The sequence below is a fragment of the Primulina huaijiensis genome, chromosome 3 (genome assembly GCF_012295235.1).
Source record: "Primulina huaijiensis isolate GDHJ02 chromosome 3, ASM1229523v2, whole genome shotgun sequence".
In the NCBI taxonomy this organism is placed as follows: Eukaryota; Viridiplantae; Streptophyta; class Magnoliopsida; order Lamiales; family Gesneriaceae; genus Primulina; species Primulina huaijiensis.
The window spans coordinates 6,164,861-6,187,416 of NC_133308.1; the positions used below are offsets into that span (position 1 = coordinate 6,164,861).

General features: G+C 36.2%; 3 protein-coding genes across 4 annotated transcripts; 1 reads left to right on the forward strand and 2 right to left on the reverse strand.

Annotated features, from left to right (window-relative positions):
• The first annotated feature begins 1,688 nt into the window (after positions 1-1,688).
• On the forward strand, positions 1,689-7,865 carry LOC140973372 (transcription factor BHLH42). Of its 2 annotated transcripts, XM_073436101.1 has the most exons (8): positions 1,689-1,925; positions 2,198-2,452; positions 3,251-3,347; positions 3,643-3,657; positions 3,777-3,833; positions 5,967-6,435; positions 6,535-7,292; positions 7,536-7,865. In XM_073436101.1, the coding sequence occupies exons 1-8, from the start codon at positions 1,813-1,815 to the stop codon at positions 7,611-7,613; spliced, it is 1,842 nt and encodes a 613-aa protein (XP_073292202.1). In that variant the 5' UTR covers positions 1,689-1,812; the 3' UTR covers positions 7,614-7,865. The 2 variants fall into 2 exon arrangements, with proteins under 2 accessions (XP_073292202.1, XP_073292204.1); XM_073436103.1 differs by lacking the exon at positions 3,643-3,657.
• Positions 7,866-7,945: 80 nt separating this feature from the next.
• Positions 7,946-13,862, reverse strand: LOC140973373 (general transcription and DNA repair factor IIH helicase subunit XPD). The gene is made up of 12 exons (XM_073436104.1): positions 13,183-13,862; positions 12,439-12,719; positions 11,537-11,619; positions 11,034-11,437; positions 10,551-10,744; positions 10,234-10,414; positions 10,000-10,124; positions 9,421-9,510; positions 8,945-9,023; positions 8,777-8,853; positions 8,464-8,572; positions 7,946-8,285 (listed from the first exon to the last, which is right to left on the reverse strand). Exons 1-12 carry the CDS (start codon positions 13,714-13,716, stop codon positions 8,160-8,162), a joined length of 2,283 nt encoding a protein of 760 aa, XP_073292205.1. The 5' UTR covers positions 13,717-13,862; the 3' UTR covers positions 7,946-8,159.
• Positions 13,863-14,869: 1,007 nt separating this feature from the next.
• Positions 14,870-22,075, reverse strand: LOC140973374 (preprotein translocase subunit SCY2, chloroplastic). The gene is made up of 13 exons (XM_073436105.1): positions 21,771-22,075; positions 21,067-21,588; positions 20,770-20,858; positions 19,740-19,819; positions 19,543-19,632; positions 18,827-18,918; positions 18,312-18,395; positions 17,434-17,575; positions 16,912-17,028; positions 16,379-16,508; positions 15,764-15,887; positions 15,576-15,682; positions 14,870-15,250 (listed from the first exon to the last, which is right to left on the reverse strand). The coding sequence occupies exons 1-13, from the start codon at positions 21,814-21,816 to the stop codon at positions 15,161-15,163; spliced, it is 1,713 nt and encodes a 570-aa protein (XP_073292206.1). The 5' UTR covers positions 21,817-22,075; the 3' UTR covers positions 14,870-15,160.
• Between the last annotated feature and the right edge of the window lie 481 nt (positions 22,076-22,556).

Below are 22,556 nucleotides of genomic sequence, written 5' to 3' on the forward strand. Positions count from 1 at the left end.
ATTTAAGTTATCCCTGAAAAAGTATTACTTTTTATTCTAAGAGTATTATTTTTTATTGTGAATATCGATAGAATCGACCTGTCTCACAGATAAATATTCGTGAGACCGTCTCACAAGAGTCATACTCTATTTTATAATAGTTAAAAAACACAAGGCCATGTCAATTTATTTTCTAAGATCTTAAAATATTAACTAAAATACCATCAATACTTACCCTAGTACCCCCAATTCTCGAGTCTCATACCTTTTAAATAAAATTATATATATAGAAAAATTCGTAAAATATTTAAGATAAACTAATCGTATCAAGAATTTCTTGATTTTTCGAGACAAGTAACTGAACGGAAACTTTTACATTGAACAGAGAACAAAAAGTACAATCAATTTAGCAAATCCCGGAGGACCAATCGCGCGAATGAACCCGATCGAATCAATCATCAAAAGGGTACTGTTCATATCTAACTGTACAATCATACAGCACCGATCGGCCCCCAATCCTTCCGTCGCAGGCACAAGAACCGATGTTTTGGCGGCGGCCAGGCAGGCGGCACAGGCGGAGCTCGCCAGCGTTTGATTGCAAGCAGCATGGCCGTAGGCAAACGCGTTCGGGTACGGAGAAACGTTGTGGAAATCATAGCCTGGCCGCGAGGGCGTGGCATCCTCTAATTCTGCAAGAACATAGGCGAGGCTGATTGCGAAAGGATCGCCTTCTGAGTATGTCCCGGTATTGCACTGCACGAGTTCGACGTTGGTATTCGGTGCGCAGGTTGCAGGGCCGCAGGATAGAGATAGCAGGAGAGTTAGAAGGGAGAGATTTCGTGTAAAACTGCTCATTTTCCTCATCTTTTTTGTTCGGACTTGGTGGGCAGAACATATAAATGATTGAGGAATTTACAATAAATTCACCACGGACATTGGATTCTTCGCTCACTATTTACGGTCATGCATCGCTGGAATTTGTCTTTTATCCCGTACGAGGAACAAGAATCTACATGGAGACATAGATGCGGCCCATATGTGGTCTTGCCCTACATTTGGCAGGCTGGTTATGGATTGGTCAGTGCTTTAATCGGCCCAGATACACATCGGTCCAGTTTGAGCCAAGATACCTTTTTTCATTTTTCATTATTATTATTTTTTTTGATGATACATTTTTCATTATTATTGACTGGATAATGATATAAAATAACATGTACCTTATTGTTTTTTAATCATGGATTAATGAAATCTATCATCTTTCTCAATTGTTTGGTCTCATGTTTGAAGGTCATTGTGCAAATATATCTTAAGAAATGTCACCATTTTTCATGCGGGAAATTTCTAAATTATTATAACATCATATGCAAAGATCGACTAATTATTATATATAGCAGATTGTCTTATTTATACTTATCTGGCCCAATATATCTGAACATCTTGAATTTTGATAACAAATTTTTTCTCATAGTTTGACTAAATACATTAATATATTTTGCGATGAGTGTTATAATTGTTTTAGTGACATGCCATGCATGTGATTTTGTTCAAGTGTGAATCTAAACAACACACACATACACATATGTGTGTTTGTGTGTGTATATACATTAACACGGTGAGAGATATATACGTATAACTAACGAAATTTAGGTAAATCAATCCCAAGACAATTCGGTTGTCACCTACCGTTCAATCTAATATAAATCCCATCATTCTCAAATTAATGTTTCGAAACCCTAATCTGGCTATTTTATCTCCATTTCCGTGGTGATTCATATTTCATCAACATGGCCGATCACCGAAAAATCTCCCATTAGTCGGTCTCTTGGATCTGAAATGGATGCTCCATCGTCGTCGCAGAGGAGTCGGCTGCAAAGCATGCTGCAGGCGGCAGTTCAAGCAGTTCAATGGACTTACAGTATTTTCTGGCAACTACACCCACAACAAGGGTAACTGCATGCACAAGATTAATCACAAAGCAACAATATTAAACCTAAAGATTTTGTTGAGGGAAGATAATTTTGATCATGATCTACCCATTAAATTTCTATAAGATCGATTTTTTTTTTTCATTTGATGTGTAATTAGTACTTTTATCCTTGTATAATATAAATATAATTTCAGGCCCATGTGTACTAATTAATATATAAGTACAAATATTGATCTTCTGAAACTGACACTCTGTACGTATACCTTAATTGTCGGTGTGTTCATGTCAAAGAATTCTAGTATGGAGTGATGGATATTACAATGGAGCAATTAAAACAAGAAAAACAGTGCAGCCGACCGAAGTGAGCACGGAGGAGGCGTCCCTGCAGAGAAGTCATCAGCTTAAAGAACTGTATGATTCCCTCTCCGGCGGTGAGACAAACCACCAGTCACGTCGGCCATCCACCGCATTGTCCCCGGAGGACTTGACGGAACCCGAATGGTTCTATTTGATGTGTATTTCTTTCTCATTTCCTCCGGAGGTCGGGTAAGAATTAAATTTTAGTTATTTAATGAATGATTTCTTTAGTCAATAAGATTCCAGTATTCCATCCATCTAGTAGTGTGCATTAATCCCTACTTGATATTTCGTTTTCATCAATATTGTTTCATCTCCAGTTTGTCAATTTATTGAGTGAACCATTCTTGAATATTCAATACTGTTTTTAGTATTTGTTGAATACAAAAGTTGTTGAAAATTCTAGTCCGAAAACTTTAATTTTTCAAAAAAGAGAGAGCTAAATTTCCTCGAGGGGTGTAACCATTCTCAAATATTATATATTGTAATAGGCAAAAAATGTAAAAAAAAATTACATAAAAAAATAGGCTAACTTTTCGTTACTGTGAAATGCTAATTTATTCAGTGCATGCATATATATGTCGTTGGTTAATTAAGTGGTCCCAAATTAAATTTCCAGTATTCCATGCATAAATTCGATTTTCTAATTTGAGGATGTAATGATATTTATTAGGGGAAAGTGATGAATGGATAGTGCTCTAATTTAGGGGCATGATATTGAATGTTTGTGCTGTTGTTTCGTCCTTAAATTCTGTCGTGCAGTCGGTAGTTGTGTTAATATAATGCAAGAATCGAACTAAATACACTCGTTAATTAAATTAAATTCTATCTGTTCGAACCGATGTTATTTCCACTCCATTAATTTGGTATATATATACTACTCCACTTTACGTATATAATAAACATAAATTATTCTTCTCAAATACGACGCATGCTTAATTACACGAATATTAATTATAAGTTCATTAATTTTTCTAACATGCAAAGATTACCCGGAAGAGCATACTCAGACGGGCATCATGTATGGCTTTCAGGCGCAAATGAAGACGATCCCAAACATTTTTCTAGAGCTATTCTTGCCAAGGTATTCAACATATTCATTCGTTTATTGATTTATTCGCTCGTGTTTTCGATCATGTCTGGGTGATTTATTCGAACATACACTAAGGGCGGCAGTGAACGACGTGAAAAATCAGATGTGGCTCATACTACACTATTAAGATCAAATGTTAAGGAAAATGCCCTTAGTGTAGGATCGAACTAACCCCTACGACATGATGATTAAGTTTTGAGAGTACTGTTGATTAAAAGCTTAACTAAATATGGTGTGGAACTCTTTATCTCTTTTGCATGTTCCAACTCAATCGCTGATTTGCAAGAGTGCCAAAATACAGGTATATTAGTCATTAAAATTAATTTTAATTTATAAAATACATAAATATTTATTTTTGTACGTATGCTATTCAATAAACAAAAGGTTGGAAAAATGTAACATTTATATGTTGCTGATCAGACTGTGATTTGCATTCCTCTGCTGGATGGAGTAGTAGAACTCGGAACAACGCAAATGGTATATTTCCTTTGTCACCCATTTTGTTTCATAATTTATATTTGAAGTACATAATTACATAGTACGTAGATGGTAGAATAGATATTTTGATGGAAAAGTATTTTTTAACAAATAAAAAAACATATATCTAAATGCCAAAACAAATAGACAGTTAACATTACAAGAAAATACCTTTTAGCATGGGCGGAGCCACATGCTCCTTTAAAACCCGGGTGACCTAATTTTTTTTAAAAAAAAATATATATGTAAATTTTGTATAATTTTGGATAAATATGATATTAACTTGGGTAGATCAATTTAAAATATTAAAAGATTCTATAGTTTAAAATTCCAGCCCGGACAGAGTCATATTTCTGGCTCCGTCAGTAAATTTTAGGGCATTTTAAAAAAATTTAGCTTGACTTTAAAAAAATATATATATTTTCTGTTTTGGATTTAGGGTTGAGTGGGGATAACAATGGGTTTGGATAAAATGGATATAACATTAAATGGGTATGAATCAAGCAACTGGTTTACCCAACTCGTTTAGGTTTTTATATATCCATTTATTTTATCAACTTTCTTTTTCTCTTGAAAAATAATTTTTTATAGAAGTTTTGTTAGATATCCCATTAATAAGTTGTTGGATTTATGTTGATTATTGGATCGTAGAGAATTGCTACTTTTAATATATGGTTAAAACTCTTATAAACTTAGTCTGGATTTTTTTTATTTAATCTTTATTTTAACTTTACAAGTGAAAAATTATAGATGTGAAAAAAATATTATGAATATAATTGTCTAATGAGACTAATATGTTTGATGGGTAAAACCCGTTTAACTTTAGATATGAGTTAGACATGAGTACGAGTTTAGGTTTAGATTGGACGAGACAGTCTCAAGTCCTTCAAAATGTAATAGATCAAGTTTGAGTCCTCTTGAATCTCATCTGTTTGGGTTGGGTTAGGATAACATTAAATGAGTATGGGTCAGGTAACGAGTTTAATAATATGAGTAGGTCTCTTGTGAAACAGTTTCACGAATCTTTATCTGTGAGACAGGTCAACCCTACTGATATTCACAATAAAAAGTAATACTCCTAACATAAAAAGTAATTCTTATTCATGAATGACCTTAATAAGAGATCCGTCTCAAACAAATTTTTGCCTTATAATATCTAACTCGTTTAGGTTTTTGTGTATCCATTTATTTTATCAACTTCCTTCTTCTCTTGAAAATAATATTTTATAGAAGATTTTATAGATTGCATATTGTTAATATCCAAATAAATAAGTTGTTGGATTTATGTTAATTATTGGATTCTAGAGAATCACTACTTTTCATATATGTTGATTGAAAGTCTTATAAACTTCGTTTGAATATTTTTTTGATTTAATATTTATTTTAATAGTGCAATGGAAAAATTATAGATATAAAAAAAATATTATGAATATAATTGTTTAATAAGACTAATTGGTTTTATAGGTAAAACCCGTTAACTTTCTATATGAGTTAGAGATGAATACGCCTAAAAGGTTTAGATGGGACGAAAGAGTCTCAAATCCTTCAAAATTGTAATGGACCGGGTTTCGATTCTTAGTGGACCGACTCGAACTTAATTTATTATCATTCTAATTGAGAGACTTGATTCGAGAAAAGCACTTAGAGCTTGGATTTTAGTGGATATGAAATCTATTATAATTGTAAATACAATAATAATTAATTTGAAATTTTCTATCTTAAAAACATCCAAACAATTAAAGACAAAAACTTGTGTGAGACGGTCTCACAGTGGTATTTTATGAGACGGATCTCTTATTTGGGTCATGCATGAAAAAATATTACTTTTTATGCTAAAAGTATTATTTTTTATTGTGAATATCGGTAGGGTTGACCCATCTCATAGATAAATATTCGTGAGATCGTCTCACAAGATACCTACTCCAATTAAATAAATTTAAAAAAAAAATTGAATGCCTCGATTCAAACACACCCTTAAACCTTCTATACAAAATCATTTTAATCTGCATTTGATGTTATAAAAAATTAAATAATAAAAAGTTTTCGATTTACTGTAAAGATTCACTTTTCCCTATGAAAGAAATGGATGAATTTCCTTCTTGAAAATAAAAAAGGAAGCAAAAATGGGAACAGGTTAAAGAAGACAGTAGATTAATCGAACGGATAAAAAGCTTCTTCAGGGAGGTTAAAATGGATCCGAACCGTCCAAAGCCAACTCTCTCAGAGCACTCAACGTCTTCCATCAACTATCCTACATCCCACCAAACTTCTTCCATGCTCGAAACCTATGCATCCTCCGTCGGACATGAACCAATCAATATATGCCAGCCATGCTCCGAGGCTGCCGCTGAAACTCCGGGTGGCACAACTCATGCAACAGGAGATCAGTTGATGCTACTTGATGTATCCGAGGATATTCGGCTTGGAACCCCGGATGATGGCTCCAAGAATTTGGAGTTCTCCAATATCCAGCTTCTCGCAGATGCTCAACCAGAGGATTCGGCGGAGCATCACTGCGAACTTGACATGTGCGGGGATGAGTCGGGGCACAGGTGGCCGTTTCTGCAAGGCCCCTCTGGTGCCGATCACCAATCTCATCCAAGTAACCATATTATTTACCATTTCAAAGTTTATCAATATGTGTGTTTTTACGCTTGAAAGGATCATATATCTTATGTGTGGTTCAATTGTTCAAATGCAGACTTTTCTTCATTTGATTTGTTAACGCAAGAGGACACCCATTACCCACAAACAATTTGCACAATCCTCCAAAACCAACCGGGACGGTGGCCAAACTCTTCTTTCTCAACCCTTTCCTCGGCCTTCTCCAAATACTCTGCCTTACACAATCGACGCCTCTCTGGCGGTGTCTCCCAGTGGATGCTTAAATACATTCTCTTCACAGTCCCATTTCTCCACATCAAGTCTAAAAGCCGTGGAATAATCTGCCATCAGGATGAACACATGAGCGCCAACCATGTTCTAGCAGAACGACGGCGTCGGGAGAAACTCAACGAACGCTTCATCATACTAAGATCCCTCGTGCCATTCATCACGAAAATGGATAAAGCTTCGATCCTTGGAGACACTATAGAGTATGTGAAACAGCTGCGCAAGAAAATCCAAGATCTTGAGATGCAAGCACGGGACATTGAGGCAGACAGGAATAGTAAGAGGAAACCGATGATTGTAGATGGAAGTAGTGGGGACGGCGGCAATGGTGGGAGGATGCTTAGGGCAGGGGAGTCCAGTAAGCTGCCGCAGGCAACGAGGACAGAGGATGTTGTGCAAATAGAGGTGTCTATAATCGAGAGTGATGCATTGGTCGAGATCAAATGCCGGCACAAGGAGGGGTTGCTATTGGATGTGTTGCAGGCGCTTCGGAAGTATAGAATTGAGGTGACAGCGGTGCAGTCGGCTGCCATTGATGGAGTTTTTGCAGCCGATATAAGAGCTAAGGTACAACTAATTCCTTTCATTTTATTAAATATCTTGAACATAATTTTTAAAAAATGAGAGTTGATATTTACAATTTTTTTTAGTTATTTGCACTCTATTTGTGAAAAAACGTGGTACATATTTTACACATGAAGTAAATTATATATAACAAAAAAATAGATTGTAAATATCAACACAAAAAAATTCATAATGTCTTTGTTGGTGTTTAATAGTTTTTTTTTTTTTCCTTTAATTTGTTCTCAGATAGAAGAGAATATGAACGGAAAAAAGGCAAGTATCGTGGAGGTCAAAAGGGCAATTAACCAGATAATTGATGGCTAGTTAATATCAATATAACGAATAAATGTTCCCGACAGTTGGTGCAAATGGCCAACTACACTATTACCACATAATACTCTCAGATTGTAGTTACGTCTGCGCATGGAAATTTAATGCTGTTGGCATACCTTATGTGAGTGTGTAATTGTTGGATGACACCATACACATTGTCTGATTTGTCGCGTGTGGTGTTGGGTTGGGATTGTTTCACGACATAGGACACACTGTTTTGAAAGATTCAATGTGGCAATTCATCTATGGACTATGAGTTTAGTTGGGGGGGGGGGGGGGGGGGGCTAGAGATTGATGAATTGATGTATTTTGGCAACTGCTCAAATCAAGTCAATTTTGAGAACTGTATAACCTCAAGATGTTTTTCCCTTGTGAACATCCTTGTACAATACATTTTGTAATCAAACAAAAATACACTCTGGTTTTAACTTATCAAGCAAAGGACATCGAAGAAGAGAGAACTGTGGACATAATATTAAAGGAACCTGACTTGGAAGTGCTGCAAAATTTCAGGGACTGACTTGTTTCTCGTGTATGTCATCTAAACATTCCCCCAACTCCGCCTCCATTGGAAGGCATTTTCTCCAAGTCTTCTTGCGACATCAGGGTTTTCTTACCAATTGCCCCAGTCTTATCGTATGGCTGAGCCATCCTCTTCAAGAACTGCACGTCAAAAAATATACATGATGTACCACGGAACAGTTAACAGTGAACAACTATCCCAAATCTGGATAATACATCAAGGTCAGACCATTGCGGATATAGTGCATTTGATGTTTCTGGGGGAAACTTGTGTCTTTCAAAAACACTTTGGTAAATAAAGTACTGATAAAACATGTACCTCTCTTGCTATATGCACAGCCATGTCAGTACTCAAGTTCAGGTGAGCATCCCGTAAATGGGAGAGAATCCAACCAGGTAATTTTGAGCGCTTGTCATGACGGCTATATCTACATGCATGAACAATCACTAAGCAACAATTAAATATATATTAAAATTAACAATCACGTGATAAAACAAGTGTCATCAAGCTCATTGCAAATAAAGTTTTGACTTTCCCAAAACGATTATGATTAGCCTGATAAAGAAATTCCAGGATTGCTCACCGTTAATATAGCTAGCATTATTATTGAATCTGAAAAGAAGATACCAACCTTTTGTCCGCAAAGATCATCATACCATAATCTGCCTTGGATCGAATAACTCGGCCCACGCATTGAGCAGCTTGTCTCTAAATACGAATTCAACAAGTACCTCAGAAATACAATTTTACATGCTATAATTTTCTCAAATATAAAACAGGACTTCCGGTCAAAAAGTACCAAAGCATCAAATGTTAAAAAATCGCCCTCTTTTATCTGGAAAGTCTCCCGCAAATATTCCAATCTTGCAAGCAATACTCTGCAAAGTGAAGACATGACAAACACAACACTGTAACTTACAGCAGAAAGATAGATTGTCAATAGCTGAACAGTTGATAGCATCCAAATTCAAATGGACTTGATACAGCGTAGATGCAAAGCTTAGATGGTAGAAGCAACATTGAATTGCGAATAGTTTGCAAGCATGCTAAGGGAAAAATAGTTAGAACTGGATAATTTTATGCATATGTATACACATTAACATATGCATAAAAAATATGTGTGTGAGTCCACACATATAACGATATTTGATAGAATCGTATAGGTATATGTTTGCATGAACCTCAATAAAGTACGGATAAGCGCATAGTCATCAAATAGGGAAACAAATATAAACAAGATTGCTCCAACAAGTTAGCAGCAACAAAACAACTAACCTGCTCAATGTGTATTGAAAAGGAACACCAAACATGATTACAAGTCTGCCATAATGCCTATCAAAGTCTATACCTTCAGCCACTTTTCCCCTGAAAATAAAACAACATTGATCGCATTAAGAAAGAAACAAAACAGGGTGGAAATCACTCAGAGCTTTGCTAAGTGAGAGCAAATTCACACAATTTAACATTTTGATTCTGCCAAGGATAGTAAACTGGCTGGTAAATAGTTTGATGACAATCAGAGAATCATGGGAAGTAAACTGCAGGAATTGTATTCTTCATACTAAATAAACTCTCGGATGGATATTATTGCACTTATAAATGCTGATGAAAATAGGATTCATTTTACGGTATAATTTTATCAAAGACACGATAGGGATGCGCAGAAAGTTTTCCGTATCTTTAGCCAATACCATCATGCTTTCACAAATTAAATCACTTCTTGAAATTCATTGTTTTTATTACAATCCTTCTTTTATCCCCCATTCCAACAGGAAAAACATTCAATTATCCATGAATTGATAGTTCAACCACCAAGCAGTGCAACTGAACTGTGAAAGCTGGTGGAGAAGTTACCTGGCAACAGAGAAAAAAACAGCACCTCTCCCGCAGTCACAAGCTCTTCGGTAATTGTCCAATGCCAATGTAGTTTCAACTACATCCTGTGTCTCAATGAACACAAGTTTATGCTGCATTATCTCCTGCAAATCATTCAAAATGCAATCAATTTCAAAAGGAAGGCAGAGTAGCGATTTCAACTAACTTGAAAGAAACCAACAATTGTGAAGGATAACTTCTAATAATTTGTACCTTCAGAATTCCAGATTCATGCCAACTATTAACAATCCCATCCATATAAGAGTAGCTCACAAAAAAACACACTACTCCATCCGGAACAACAGACACCATCTCCAGCAAAAGCTTCCCATAATTTTTTTCCACCCCAGGGTCGCTTCTCAAATCATATTTTGTGCTCACAGGAAGTTGATCACTGAAAAATAAGTTGATTGAAAACTATAATAAAGTGGAGATGCACATTTTTCCAAGAGACAAAAATAACATGGCACTGATCACTTGAATTAATAGAAAAAAATGAGAAAATATAGAATATCTTATATATTATATACCTCCCACGTGTGAGGACCATCGGGCATATGCAATCCCTTGTTAAGGACATTGTAAAGCTTCGACTGACCTTGGGATCAAAATTTAAAAGGCGAGGGTACAGATCAATGGGGCTGAGTGTCCCAGATGTAATTACAACTGATTGAAATCTTTCAAATACAGGCTTTATGGCAAGAGACGCATCATGGCAACAGAGCTGCATACCAAGAAAGAAATCAATCCAGAATTATGCTACAATCCAATATATGATTGATGGTAAAAATAAAGCAAAAGTTTGTGATCACAAAATGCTATACGTAAGACAAGTAAATCCAAGCGAAAGGAAGATAATGGAAATTCAACAAATACATATGGGATTATAATAACCGATTGGTGGATCAGTATGCTAATCGCATCAAATTTGCCACAGAAAATCAAATCCTCGAAATACAGCATACCAGACATTTTAATTATCGAATAAAAATAAAAACAAAGTACAAGTAGACCTGAAGGACAGGGTCAGGAATATGTGGCATTCTTTCATCAAATGGTTCAATAATAATAGAAAATCCTCGAGTGTAGGTCCCAACAAGTGTTGCCAAATCACAAATTGATTGGATATGTAAAAACTCATCCGTGTCTGTTATCTCCAATGTCAACAAAAGCGAGTGAAGCCGATCATAGCAAAACCGTAGCATTTTCTGGTCGATTCCAACTTGTGTATTGATAGAAGCAACAAATGTCACCGGTCCTTCCTTTTCTACATTTTCTGCCTCCAGTCTCCCTTTGAAATATTGGACTAATCTGCGTAAAACAGATAAGAAATGCTCGGCACGCCTTATATTTCCAGGAACGGCTTCTTTCAGTAAATCCTCAGGCAAGGTTGGATTTGCGAACCAGGCATCAGAAACTGCAAAGAAACACGGATGATTTTCCTAGTGACAAACTAAAAACAGAAATAATTAGCATGTAAATTTGAGGGGACAAATCACACATCAAATCAACATACTAGGAAGGTTCCCCTTTTGTGCCAAACCCTCAACAAGACGGTTGTATTCTGCACGCAATCGACCAGCATCGGTCGCCTTTAGCCTTCCTTCCATGTCAAATAAAGTTAAGAGAAAAGAATAAACACCAGTATCGTTTTTATTCATTTCCCTCTTCTTTTGTTTGAAAATACCAAACAGTAGTTAAAACCAATAATTTCAGCTACGGGTAGAGGAAAGAACCACTAAATAAAATAATACATCAAAACCACTAAGCAAAAGTAAATCATCAAAAAAATAAGGATTCAGCAGAATGAAGGTATATGAGCTTTGAAGTTCTACAAAATAACATAATTTAGATTAGGACTCACATGAGCAAACAATAGTGCTGACTACTGATGCAGCCACTGATAAATGATTTGGATGAGTGCAAAGAATCAAACTAAAATAGCCTTAAACAAAACAATTATGGCATATATTATTCAAAATCTCATTTTTTTTAATCTCAAATAATGATTAATGGCCAATAATTTTTTCTTCTGCTGAACTTTTTGAGACAAATGGCTTCATGTGTCAATCTCAATCATCATTTAAAGGGCCAACCACAAATTTCAAAATCATATAATCAAAACAAATTATGAAAATATCCATTGGGATAAAAAATAGAAAAAGGAGTATCTGTATGTCAAAACTTCCCATCTGGTACAACCACCCAAATAAACTTTTGGAGACAAATGACATCATGTGTCAATCATCATTTAAGGGCCAACCACAAATTAAAATCATATAATCAAAACAAATTATGACAATATCCATGGTATAAAGAATAGAAAGAGTCTTTGTATGTCAAAACTTCCCATCTGGTACAACCACCCAAATAGAAATTAACGTGGACAAAAATTAATTTTCCAGAAAAATTACATACCTTTCAACCTCCTGAGACATCCTATTAATATTCCTAGTTGCCCCTTCAAGTGTCTGTCTCCTTACACTGACACTAAGAGCCTCAATGCACACATTGTCAATATTGTGAGCCTCATCAAACACCACAACAGACTCTCTCTGCATCTCCTTTGATATTATTCCCGCAACCTTGGGATCAAGAAGGTACTGGTAGCTATAAACCACCACATTAGCTGACCGCACCATATAACGTGCTAAAAAGTACGGACACCACCCTTTTTCTTTCCCAAATGCCCTCAAATCCTTGAAAACGACAGAATGAACCACAACTCAAATTCAATTTTATAGTTTCCATGAACATACATAATGAGACCATCTAGTCCAGTTGCAACACAATAAACTCAGTAAAAAGACGTGTGTATCATTTTCCACCAAATCAATGCAAGATAAAAGTGCAAGCACGTATGTTTACTCTAGCAGAAAAATCAAAACGCTACAAAAACGAAACCCGACATCGACAAATTTAGGACACATTCACTAAATCTTAAGAAGTAAACCCGAATTTAAAGATATTAACAAACTCTGAGACAAAAGCTAGTAAATTTGCTGCACAGCATAAAAAATAAATATTGAAACAAAAAACTGAAGTCCATCTATGCTCTTTATAAAATTTCAATTTAACCGAGTCTCGGGAGAACAAAAATAGATGAAAAAGACTAACAAGCAAGCCAACAACAAAAAAAAAATTTGATTCACAAATCGGTACCTGTAGCGTATAAACCCCTGGAGGCAAAACCACATTAGAGGCAACCTTCTCATAGTTCTCATAAAACCCACAGGTCGGTACATTCCGATTCTCGATGGCCATTGCTCTCACCCAACTTGCCGTCAACTTCCTACAAGCAGCATCCACCGAATCTCGATTCTCTGCCGACAACACATTCGGATTAACACACAAATTCTTCCTCGAAGAAAGCCCTAGAGCAAGAATCCCTGCTGAAGGACCCAACATCTGAACCTGATACTTGTACAAGAATTTCAATTCTGCCAGGGTTTTCTCCATCTCGTGAACAGTGCGGGTGCAGTAAATGAGCTTTAGAGAACCCGAGGGTTTTGATAAAGAGTAACTTGTGATTAGAGATAGGAGGGCTATGGTTTTGCCGGTTCCTGTAGGCATTTCCAGGAGGCAATGGCCCTTGGCATCGAGAACGCGTTTGAGTTCGATCATATATTCGTACTGTTCAGGGTAAATGTTGTCGTAGGGGAAGTAGACCGTCACATCTTCGATTTGGAACTTCATTTCCAACGGCAGAGGCCGCCGTTATTTGCGGCGGAAAATGGTGGAAAGAGGAGGAGAAAGAAGGGACTATTTCTACAGTACCGCCATAGGTGATCGCCGCTTCAGCTCGAGGGTGTAGTTGAGTGGGTTTATTTATACAGAGCACAGCGGCGTCGTTTGGCCATTTATAGAATTTCATTTATATGGGCCTGAAATCTGGGCCGGGTATTGATCTTTATGACACTCAAGCCTAATACCAACAGCCAGCACTCCGTTCAGCAGTTGGGTAGAGCTGACAATTTTCTTCACGGATTAAGGGTTATGTGAGAAAAATTCAAAATAGGTACGGAGATTTTTTATTTTTTCGGATTTGAGTTCGAGTTCGGGGATTTTTTTAAAATCTTCGAAGTAGTTCGGGACGAGTATGAAATTACTATCCTCATTCCCGAACCCGCTCCGAAAATAATATCAATACATTAATATTAATATTATCACTAATATTATGATAATAATAAGTTTTGGTTTGAGAAAATCTCCGAACCCGTTATCATCTTGTCTCATTAATATTTTTGAAACTATGATGGAGGAGGGGACGGGAAGTTGATTATCGCGACTTCGAGCCCCTTAACCCGAAAAAGTGGGGATCGAGGCGTGTATGAAAGTAAGAATAGAATTCGAGATCGAGGATGGCAAACCCGTCTCCGTCCTACCCCATTGTCATCCCTGCTGCTGGCCAATTCGTCTCAACCCATGCCTGACATGATTTAATTCCAATTTTCACCTACTCGAATTGATAGATTTTTATTTTTTAATAAAAAGAAAATTGAAATTTAAGTCTCGTATATTTGCTTATTTATTAATTATTAATATTAATATTAATATTAATAATAATTGATTTTATATGTTGTTCAAATTTGTTTTTAGACCTATAATTTTTAATTTTTGACAATTTTACTCTTTTTATCATAAATATTTGCTTTTAACACTACACATGCACACACTATGTTGCCATCATGTCATCACACTTTGAGAAAAAGATCAAATTTGCAGAAAAACAAAAACCATTGTTAGTAACATGTCATTGATCGCAAGATCGAAATAATAATACTAGCTTTAAATACTGATCGTCCATTGTAAAAAAAAAAAAAAGAAAAAAAGAGAATAATCCCCGGGATGATTGTAAGGATTTGTTGCATATAGAAGCCTTCTTCTAGTTAATGTTAATTCAGGGTATACTGTAAGCCAGGAAGTTTACAGGAATACACTATGTCACTACACCAGCGTAGGCGATTTATATAGTTGAAAATCAAGCCGGTCTAAATATTTCCAGCCGCCAAACCAGGCTTCCTGTCATGCTGAGAAACTAATGGACATTGCTTTGTTTAATCCGAGATTGGTGGGTTTCACCAGTTTAACAGGAAGGATCGCAACCAATAGTTAAGCTTCGGAGTCACTGTTTAACTGGTTAAAGCCCATACCGCCTCAATGCTTTGCTCAGATCAGGCATTACATTGTAGGCTTGATAGGATCTTCTCAATTCAATTATTGAACCCACCTGGAGACACCAACAGAAACAAAATACAAGTGGGTCAAGAGGAAAACTGGCAATGCGTTCTGTGTTTTCATGAATGATCAAGAAAAGGAAACATGAAGCACGCGTGTGAGAGTTCACAAAAAGCTGTTCTGGAGGGTATGATGTGTTGGCGACATTACTGTTCAAAGTTTGTGCAACGGAAATGAAGTTGCAATAAATAGAGCAATAATTAGAAATTATTTGAATCCCGACCACAGAAAAATCATTAACATGGGATAAATAATGATCCCAGATGTTGGACGAAGTTACCAAAAACTTGGCAACAAAATGCAGAAGTTTGACTTACAATGATTAGAATAGAAGTGAACCCTATGGAAAAACCTTCATTAACCCGTCGTAAATAATGATCAAGAATGGTAGAAGAAGTTGCTAAAACACTCAGCAACAGACCCCCTGCACAAAGAACCGTACGTCATATTTAGAAAATCCAAATAACACACACAGAGAGACAGGTGGACAAGGTATAAGAGATACCCCAGAAACGTGTTGAAGCTTGGATTTTTGTTAAATACTCGATGGTAGCTTTTCCGGGCTTTATATTTGGAATTCTGGCACCCATCTTATTCAGATAATCAGCTATTTCTTTCGGCATATTGGCCTAGATAAGACAAGTTAATGAACATTCGTAGAAAATATACAACAGCCTATGATAGGGACCCTAGCAAGATATACCAATTCGCGATTCACAACAGGAGTGATTACTTCCAGGAAAAAAATTAGTTCACAAGACATTCATATTTTTGTGCATAGGAAATGTGAATTTGATTGAAGGACTCTTAGGTTAAGACACTGATGAGGTTACGACATGGTTGTTCTTTCAGAGAAAAATTAAGTTCACAAAACTTCACAGAAATTTGTGCACATATGCTGCAAAGTTAATTTTTTGGGTCCGCCAGAAACACATCAAAGAGACAATTTTTTATAATATCTGAAACACAAGTAAATTTGTTTAATTCGTTCAAAATAACAATTTTGACATGATGGAGTTTACTCTTGTGAGTAAATGCCTAAGAAGGATAGCAAACATGTAACTAGGACTTGAATGAAAAGGGGGAAACAAACTTGAGCTGAAAACAGGAAAATCCTTACGATATCAAATATGTTGAACAGGAACACGAAAAATGCATAAATTGAATAGTAAACCCATGGTTCTGCACCGCGAGGTGTGTCAGGATTCAGGATATCTTTCACATGTTCCCAAAAGCGTGAACCAAGAATACTGATCAAAATGCATATGTTAGTTAGACTTCACAGCTGAAGGGTCATAATAGAACTTGACAATAATAAATAAGCTAAAAAATAATAAGTGCAGTCTGGTGATTACATGGCCAAATAAATGGCAATATTGTAAGGTGAATGGGAGCGGAAACCTGTAAATTTGTAAGCATGTCCAGCATCCAAAAAAAGACGAACTCTAACGACACATACAGATAAGAAGGAAATGAGAGAGGGGAGGAGGGAAACTAGAAGGCGAATGCCGGAATATATCATCCAACTGCATGTAGAAATTAGACCAACTACTAACGAGTAGACAAGTAAAACCTTCAAATTACCTTCTAAATATCATGCATGCAATTAAGAAATAAATAAAGAGAAAATGTAAAATTCCTATCAGCCAGTACCTTGCAACAATGCTTGGAAATGCCAAGAGATATGATGTAGTGAGAACAGGCTGCATTCCAGAAGGATTGATGTTGAATGGAATATAAGGCTCCACCTCAGTGATAGGAGAATCATCTCTGCCAGAAGCAGAAGTATAAATTTGATAATCGAAGTCCTAACCAACATATTAAAAATATAAAGCAGCAAAAAATTACCCCTTCCCCCTACCACAACTACTTGCAAAAATTAAACTCTAAATTGCTGAAAATTTCTTGATAGTCACCGCGCCTGGGAAAAGGCTCGAGGGTTCTTTTGATGAGTTTTGGGAACTCTAGACAACAATTCTTTTCTTTTCTTTTTTTAAACAAAAAGAATATCACCACTCTATAATTGCTACAAAAGTGAATTATTGATCATCATCAATTCAAGATCAAGATGCTTGATTCAAGATTTTCGGTAGTCTATGAGTTTGTAAGATAACTTCATATCTTTGATTATCCCAAATGGAGAAAATGAACGTAAATCATTCGGCTGTCATTCACCTGGCAGCAGAAGCAAGTTTAAAACCATAGTATTGCAGCTTGATCTTCCGGCAACCCTCAGTGACAACAACCGCCCACATAGTGACTATAGTGAAGACACCTAATACTGCAATTACATAAGGCCACCAGCTCACAGAACTTCCTGCAATGGGTTTGAAACCCCAGATATGAAAGTAATATTGTTATTATCTCTAAGATATGACAGAATGGAACCACATTCTCTGAAGTGTTTAAGTAGACATATAATTGCTCAGGAAAAAGTAACATCAGGATGCATTCCCTTCTTAGATTCACCATATCAAACTTAAGTGATACTTGGTGGAGGTGCAAGGAAAAGACTTCATGCGAAGGAAAACACAAGACTTTGTGTATCTACAAACTGAATTAGCCTTCAAGGGATAAGGTTTACAGTGAAATTCAGAGATATTCCATGATGACCACAGTTCAAGCAATGTTGCAGCATTTCTAGTTTAAGAACAAATATTTCAGTTAGGTACTGCGCTAAGTGACCAATAGTTAAGGGACTAATTTTGATACTTAAATAGATAAAGGATTAAAAATGTCATTCATCTACTCATAGGAGATCAAAAATGAAACTTTGCAGGATTTCCACAGATAGCATGGGAGACAGGCTGAAACAAATGAATCATTAAATTCATTCTGAAAGTGAGAAGAAATTTACTGTCACAAGGAGTTTAGTTCCCATCCATGTAGCTTGGAAAAAGTAATCCAGATAATCATGCTCTCCATAATCATCAATCAGGACCATACATTGTATCTTTCTCAAAATTAATTAAGAGAATTTCATAAATGTGGGATATGATATGCATATGATGTCTGGTTACACATTAGAGATCGATAGTGATATTTCCACTCACCAGAGAGCTGAGTTAGCATCTTGTACAAAGTATCTGTATATCCAGTCAAAATGCTGACACAAATAATCAAAGACGATCCTTGACCTGCCAAAACATTGCAAAATGGATAGCCATATTCAGTAAAAAGTGAGCAAAAGAAACACACTAAAGTTAAGATCTAAAAAGTAACTCCATTTAAATCACGTTTTTGGATGAGAAACGAAACATTCAATTCATTTTCGCCATTTCTTCATTTTTTTACTGATTCCAGTCAATAGTTTCAAGATACACAAGTTCCTGTGTATACCGTCTTTAGGCCATGTAACACTGGATCAAGTATCATTTTAGTCCCCTTACTCAAAAACAGATATCAGGTGCCATATGTCGACGTCACTGGCTAATATTATTACTATGGCAAATTCCAAGATTCAAATCTAAATAGTAAACGCAAAACAAAGAGAAAAATAAATTATTCCGGGAAACAAATGTCATTTTTGCAAATAGCCAAAGACCCAAGAAGACAGACATAAAAGTACCAAATCCGGACTCCGTTATCTTGTCACAAATCCAAGTCATTGTCATCGCTCCACACACCAGAAACCAAGTAGTGTACATCACATGCTTTACCCTGCAAAATAAAATATAATACGCCAAACCAATTTATTTATGATGGTAAAAGAGAATCCGAAGTGTGCCAACAAAATTGCAAAGAAGTACCTCCTCAAAACATTTTGCAATGAGCACATATCCATAAGAAAACACCAATGTGCTACCAATAAGCTTATATTATCAACAGAAACAGGGGAAACTCAGCATACAAGGCGCATGCATGGATCAAGAATGAAGGCATAAAAACATGCATGGGAAATTTAGCACAACCCACAAGGATTGACCACAATTGGGAACTTCAAAAATAAACTCATTCCCAAATGAATTTCAACAAAGCAAACCAAGTACTAGGGTTAACACTCATAAGCATAAAGCACTCAATTTTGCACTTGCAGCATATTCAAATATATAGATTATGTCAATGAAGTCCAAACAATATAAGTATTGACTTCGTTTCAATACTATGCAAGTAAACTACACCATGCAATAAAGAATAACAGATAAACATAGATGCAGAAGCAACTACATGTCATCACACCCGAAAAGAACTACATAAGACCTGCTTAAACTTTTGTAAAAAATAATCTACATCAGCACTTGGAAGAAAAGTTAACCATGAACATAAATTTTTGGCCATAATTACCTGTGACTGGCTGCATAAATAGAATAGGGAAGGGAATAACAAGAAAGTACAAGGGCCTCCACCATTGCAAAGCCAAGGGAGATCCACCATCTACAATACATGAACATGAGAGATTTTGTATGCGATGGAAAAAGAACTGAACATAGAAAATATTTAACTAAAGATCTCTCACTGCTTGAAATAGTAACTAGACACACATATAACTCTTGATCTTCTCATGACCATCTAAGCCTTCTTTCCGCAGCTTCACTAAGGAAGGAACTACATGGCAAAGCACCTGAACAAGAATCATGCCAATCAGCATCACATGGAAGATTAGCCCATTACAAAAAGGGGAAAGTTCACAGGGGAAATTCAAAGCAGCAATTTTATTGCCCCAAGCATTTTTTTGAAGGCGCTCAAAGGCTCATATAAGATAAATTAGACCACCCATGATGAATAATATATAGATTTATTTCAAATATCTACTTCTGTATAGGTTTGGGTTCTTTTCAATTTAATGTTACATTAAGTGTCCGATGAGCCAATTGTATCATCACAATAGAAAAACAACTCTCTGTGATATTAGAAATCAAACTCTTTTGCTCTCCGGATACACCCTCGATTGCACCCACATTGTATTAGGGTGCCCATGTTGTATAATTGAACTATTCTAATTAGAATAACCATTATCTCATTCCAAAAACACCTATGCACCACAGTCAATGCCTGACATCAGCTCATCGAGGAAACCTAAATACGAATGACTAGCACATGGATAATCCTCTCAATTTACAGTTACCGTGCAGAACAATCTTCTCATCCATATGTACCAGTCAAGTCTTGGGTCATCGGTCCATCAAGGCCTAGACACAACCCCGATAACCGTGTATTTGTTGCAGGTTATGTTATTCTATCATGCAATGCTAGAAAATTCTTTATCAAAACCACAAATTAGCTTTGGCTAAAGACGCCTCGAATCAAAAAATGAATTATCAAACAAGACATCCTCGCTCGACAAGGTGAGTGATGAATCATCAACGACAAAACGAAAACCTCCACTTGAATGTAAATGACATCCAAAAAGGTAACACTGTGTAGTTTAACTAAACCATGCTCTCTAACAACACATAAAACAACCAATATCAACTCTCTGCCATGCAATGTATCAAAGGCATTCCAAAAAAGCTACATAAATACAAGTTCACTGAGAGTAATACATAGTCTGTAAGCGAATGGAAATAACACCTGCATAAGAATTGATGCTGCTATTTGAGGACTGATTCCAAGCTGAAAAAGAGAGAGCTTAAGCTCTGGAGTCAAATCACCGAGCTCATCTGGTAACAGAGGTTGATCAGGATTCCAAAGAATAAATTTTGAAAACTAGATGATAATAACTAACTAAAGAAAGTCAATTTATTATAACTAAATTTGGAGATAAAACAAGACAGAAGCTTTAACCGGCACGCACATGCATTGCCTGTGAAACAAAAATTTAGAACAAGAAATTCCAATTCCAAATTAAATAGATAAAAATCCACTCACCAACAGAACCCGACACGAAACTGAGATAATTCTCGGGCATCAACCTCCTATCAAACCCCGGTAAGGGAATAAAGTATCCGAGACGACTCATCACAATCAAGACAGCAGTCACAAACAGCCTCCTCCTTATCTCGCTCTTGAAAAAAGATTCCGCAGCATCGTTAATGATGGAACCAAACTGTACAAAGTTCAAAAACCTATTCCTAAAAGCCTCAGGCCTCGGCCCTACAACTTCCGAATTGTCAATATTATTATTCGCATTCAAAACCACCTTTTCCCCGTAATCCTGCTTGGGTATAAACTGCTCAACTTTAATGGATTCTGTGGATGATGCCCTTACATTTAATGACTCCCTTGATAAACAATCAAGTAGCACAAGCCCCTTATTTTTTCTCAAGAAATCATACTTCCTTAATGAGCATGACCCTCTTCCGCTTAACTTGGAAGGCACTGCCACCGGGTGAAAAAAATGTCTTGATAATCTTGGACTGTGGAAGTCAAAGTTTTGGGAAGATTTCCTGCCTGTAATAGAAAATAAGGCATGAAAACTAATCAAACAATCATGAAACGGCACAATCCCAAGAACTCTGTGGTTTAGCTCCAAAAGCAACAGAGAACTAGAATAGGTACCGGGATTCCAAGTTAGTCATAAACTTTACAATTACAATTGTAAAATCAAGAAACAAACAAAAGAAAGAACAAACCTTGAACGTATAAATTGGGTAGAGGTCTGAGAAGAGTAGCTGCCATAGCTGTAAAACACCAGTTTTGGGATAGAAAACAACCTGGCAACCTTATCTACAAGAGAGAACTGGCGCTCGTCTTCTTCTCTCCCAGGTTTTCTTTTTCTTCTTCTTTTTTGGGAACCCAGGTTTTTGAACCTGCGAAATACCGAATTCTTTATATATAGGCGGCCGTTGAGTGTATATTTGGTGTACTCTCAGTCGGAACGAATCGAACTTAAATCAACTCACACTCTTTGAGGCACTGACTACCGAATTCTTGATTCACTAATTTGACTCCCTTGTGGTTGTAATTAAAATCATATAAAAACCAAAAAAAACAAGTAATTAAAATCATTAAATGGGCTAAATCAGAAAGCATGTTTCCGTGGGTTGATTCGTTACTGCAGCATGGTTACGACACCAATCATAGATGTTTTTTCTTATAGGTTCTTGAATCTTGATTGATTCATGTGGAAAAATGTATAAGACTCATCGTGAAAATCTTTGGTTTTAAAATTATGGTATTATTTAACTAAAGATCTTTGTTTGATCATATTTGAAATATAACATTCTCAATTTGAACTCTTTATTCAGTTCTTGTATTTCCCGTATTTCTGAAGGTCCTTTTGCAAAACTAAAAATAAAAAATTGAAAAAAGGTTGTAAATAAAAGGGGAAGTTGGTGAAAAATCCCCAATCAAAACATTTATTTGGGTTCACTCCCTACCCACAAAATTGTGGTACTATGTCATTCAAATTGTGGTAC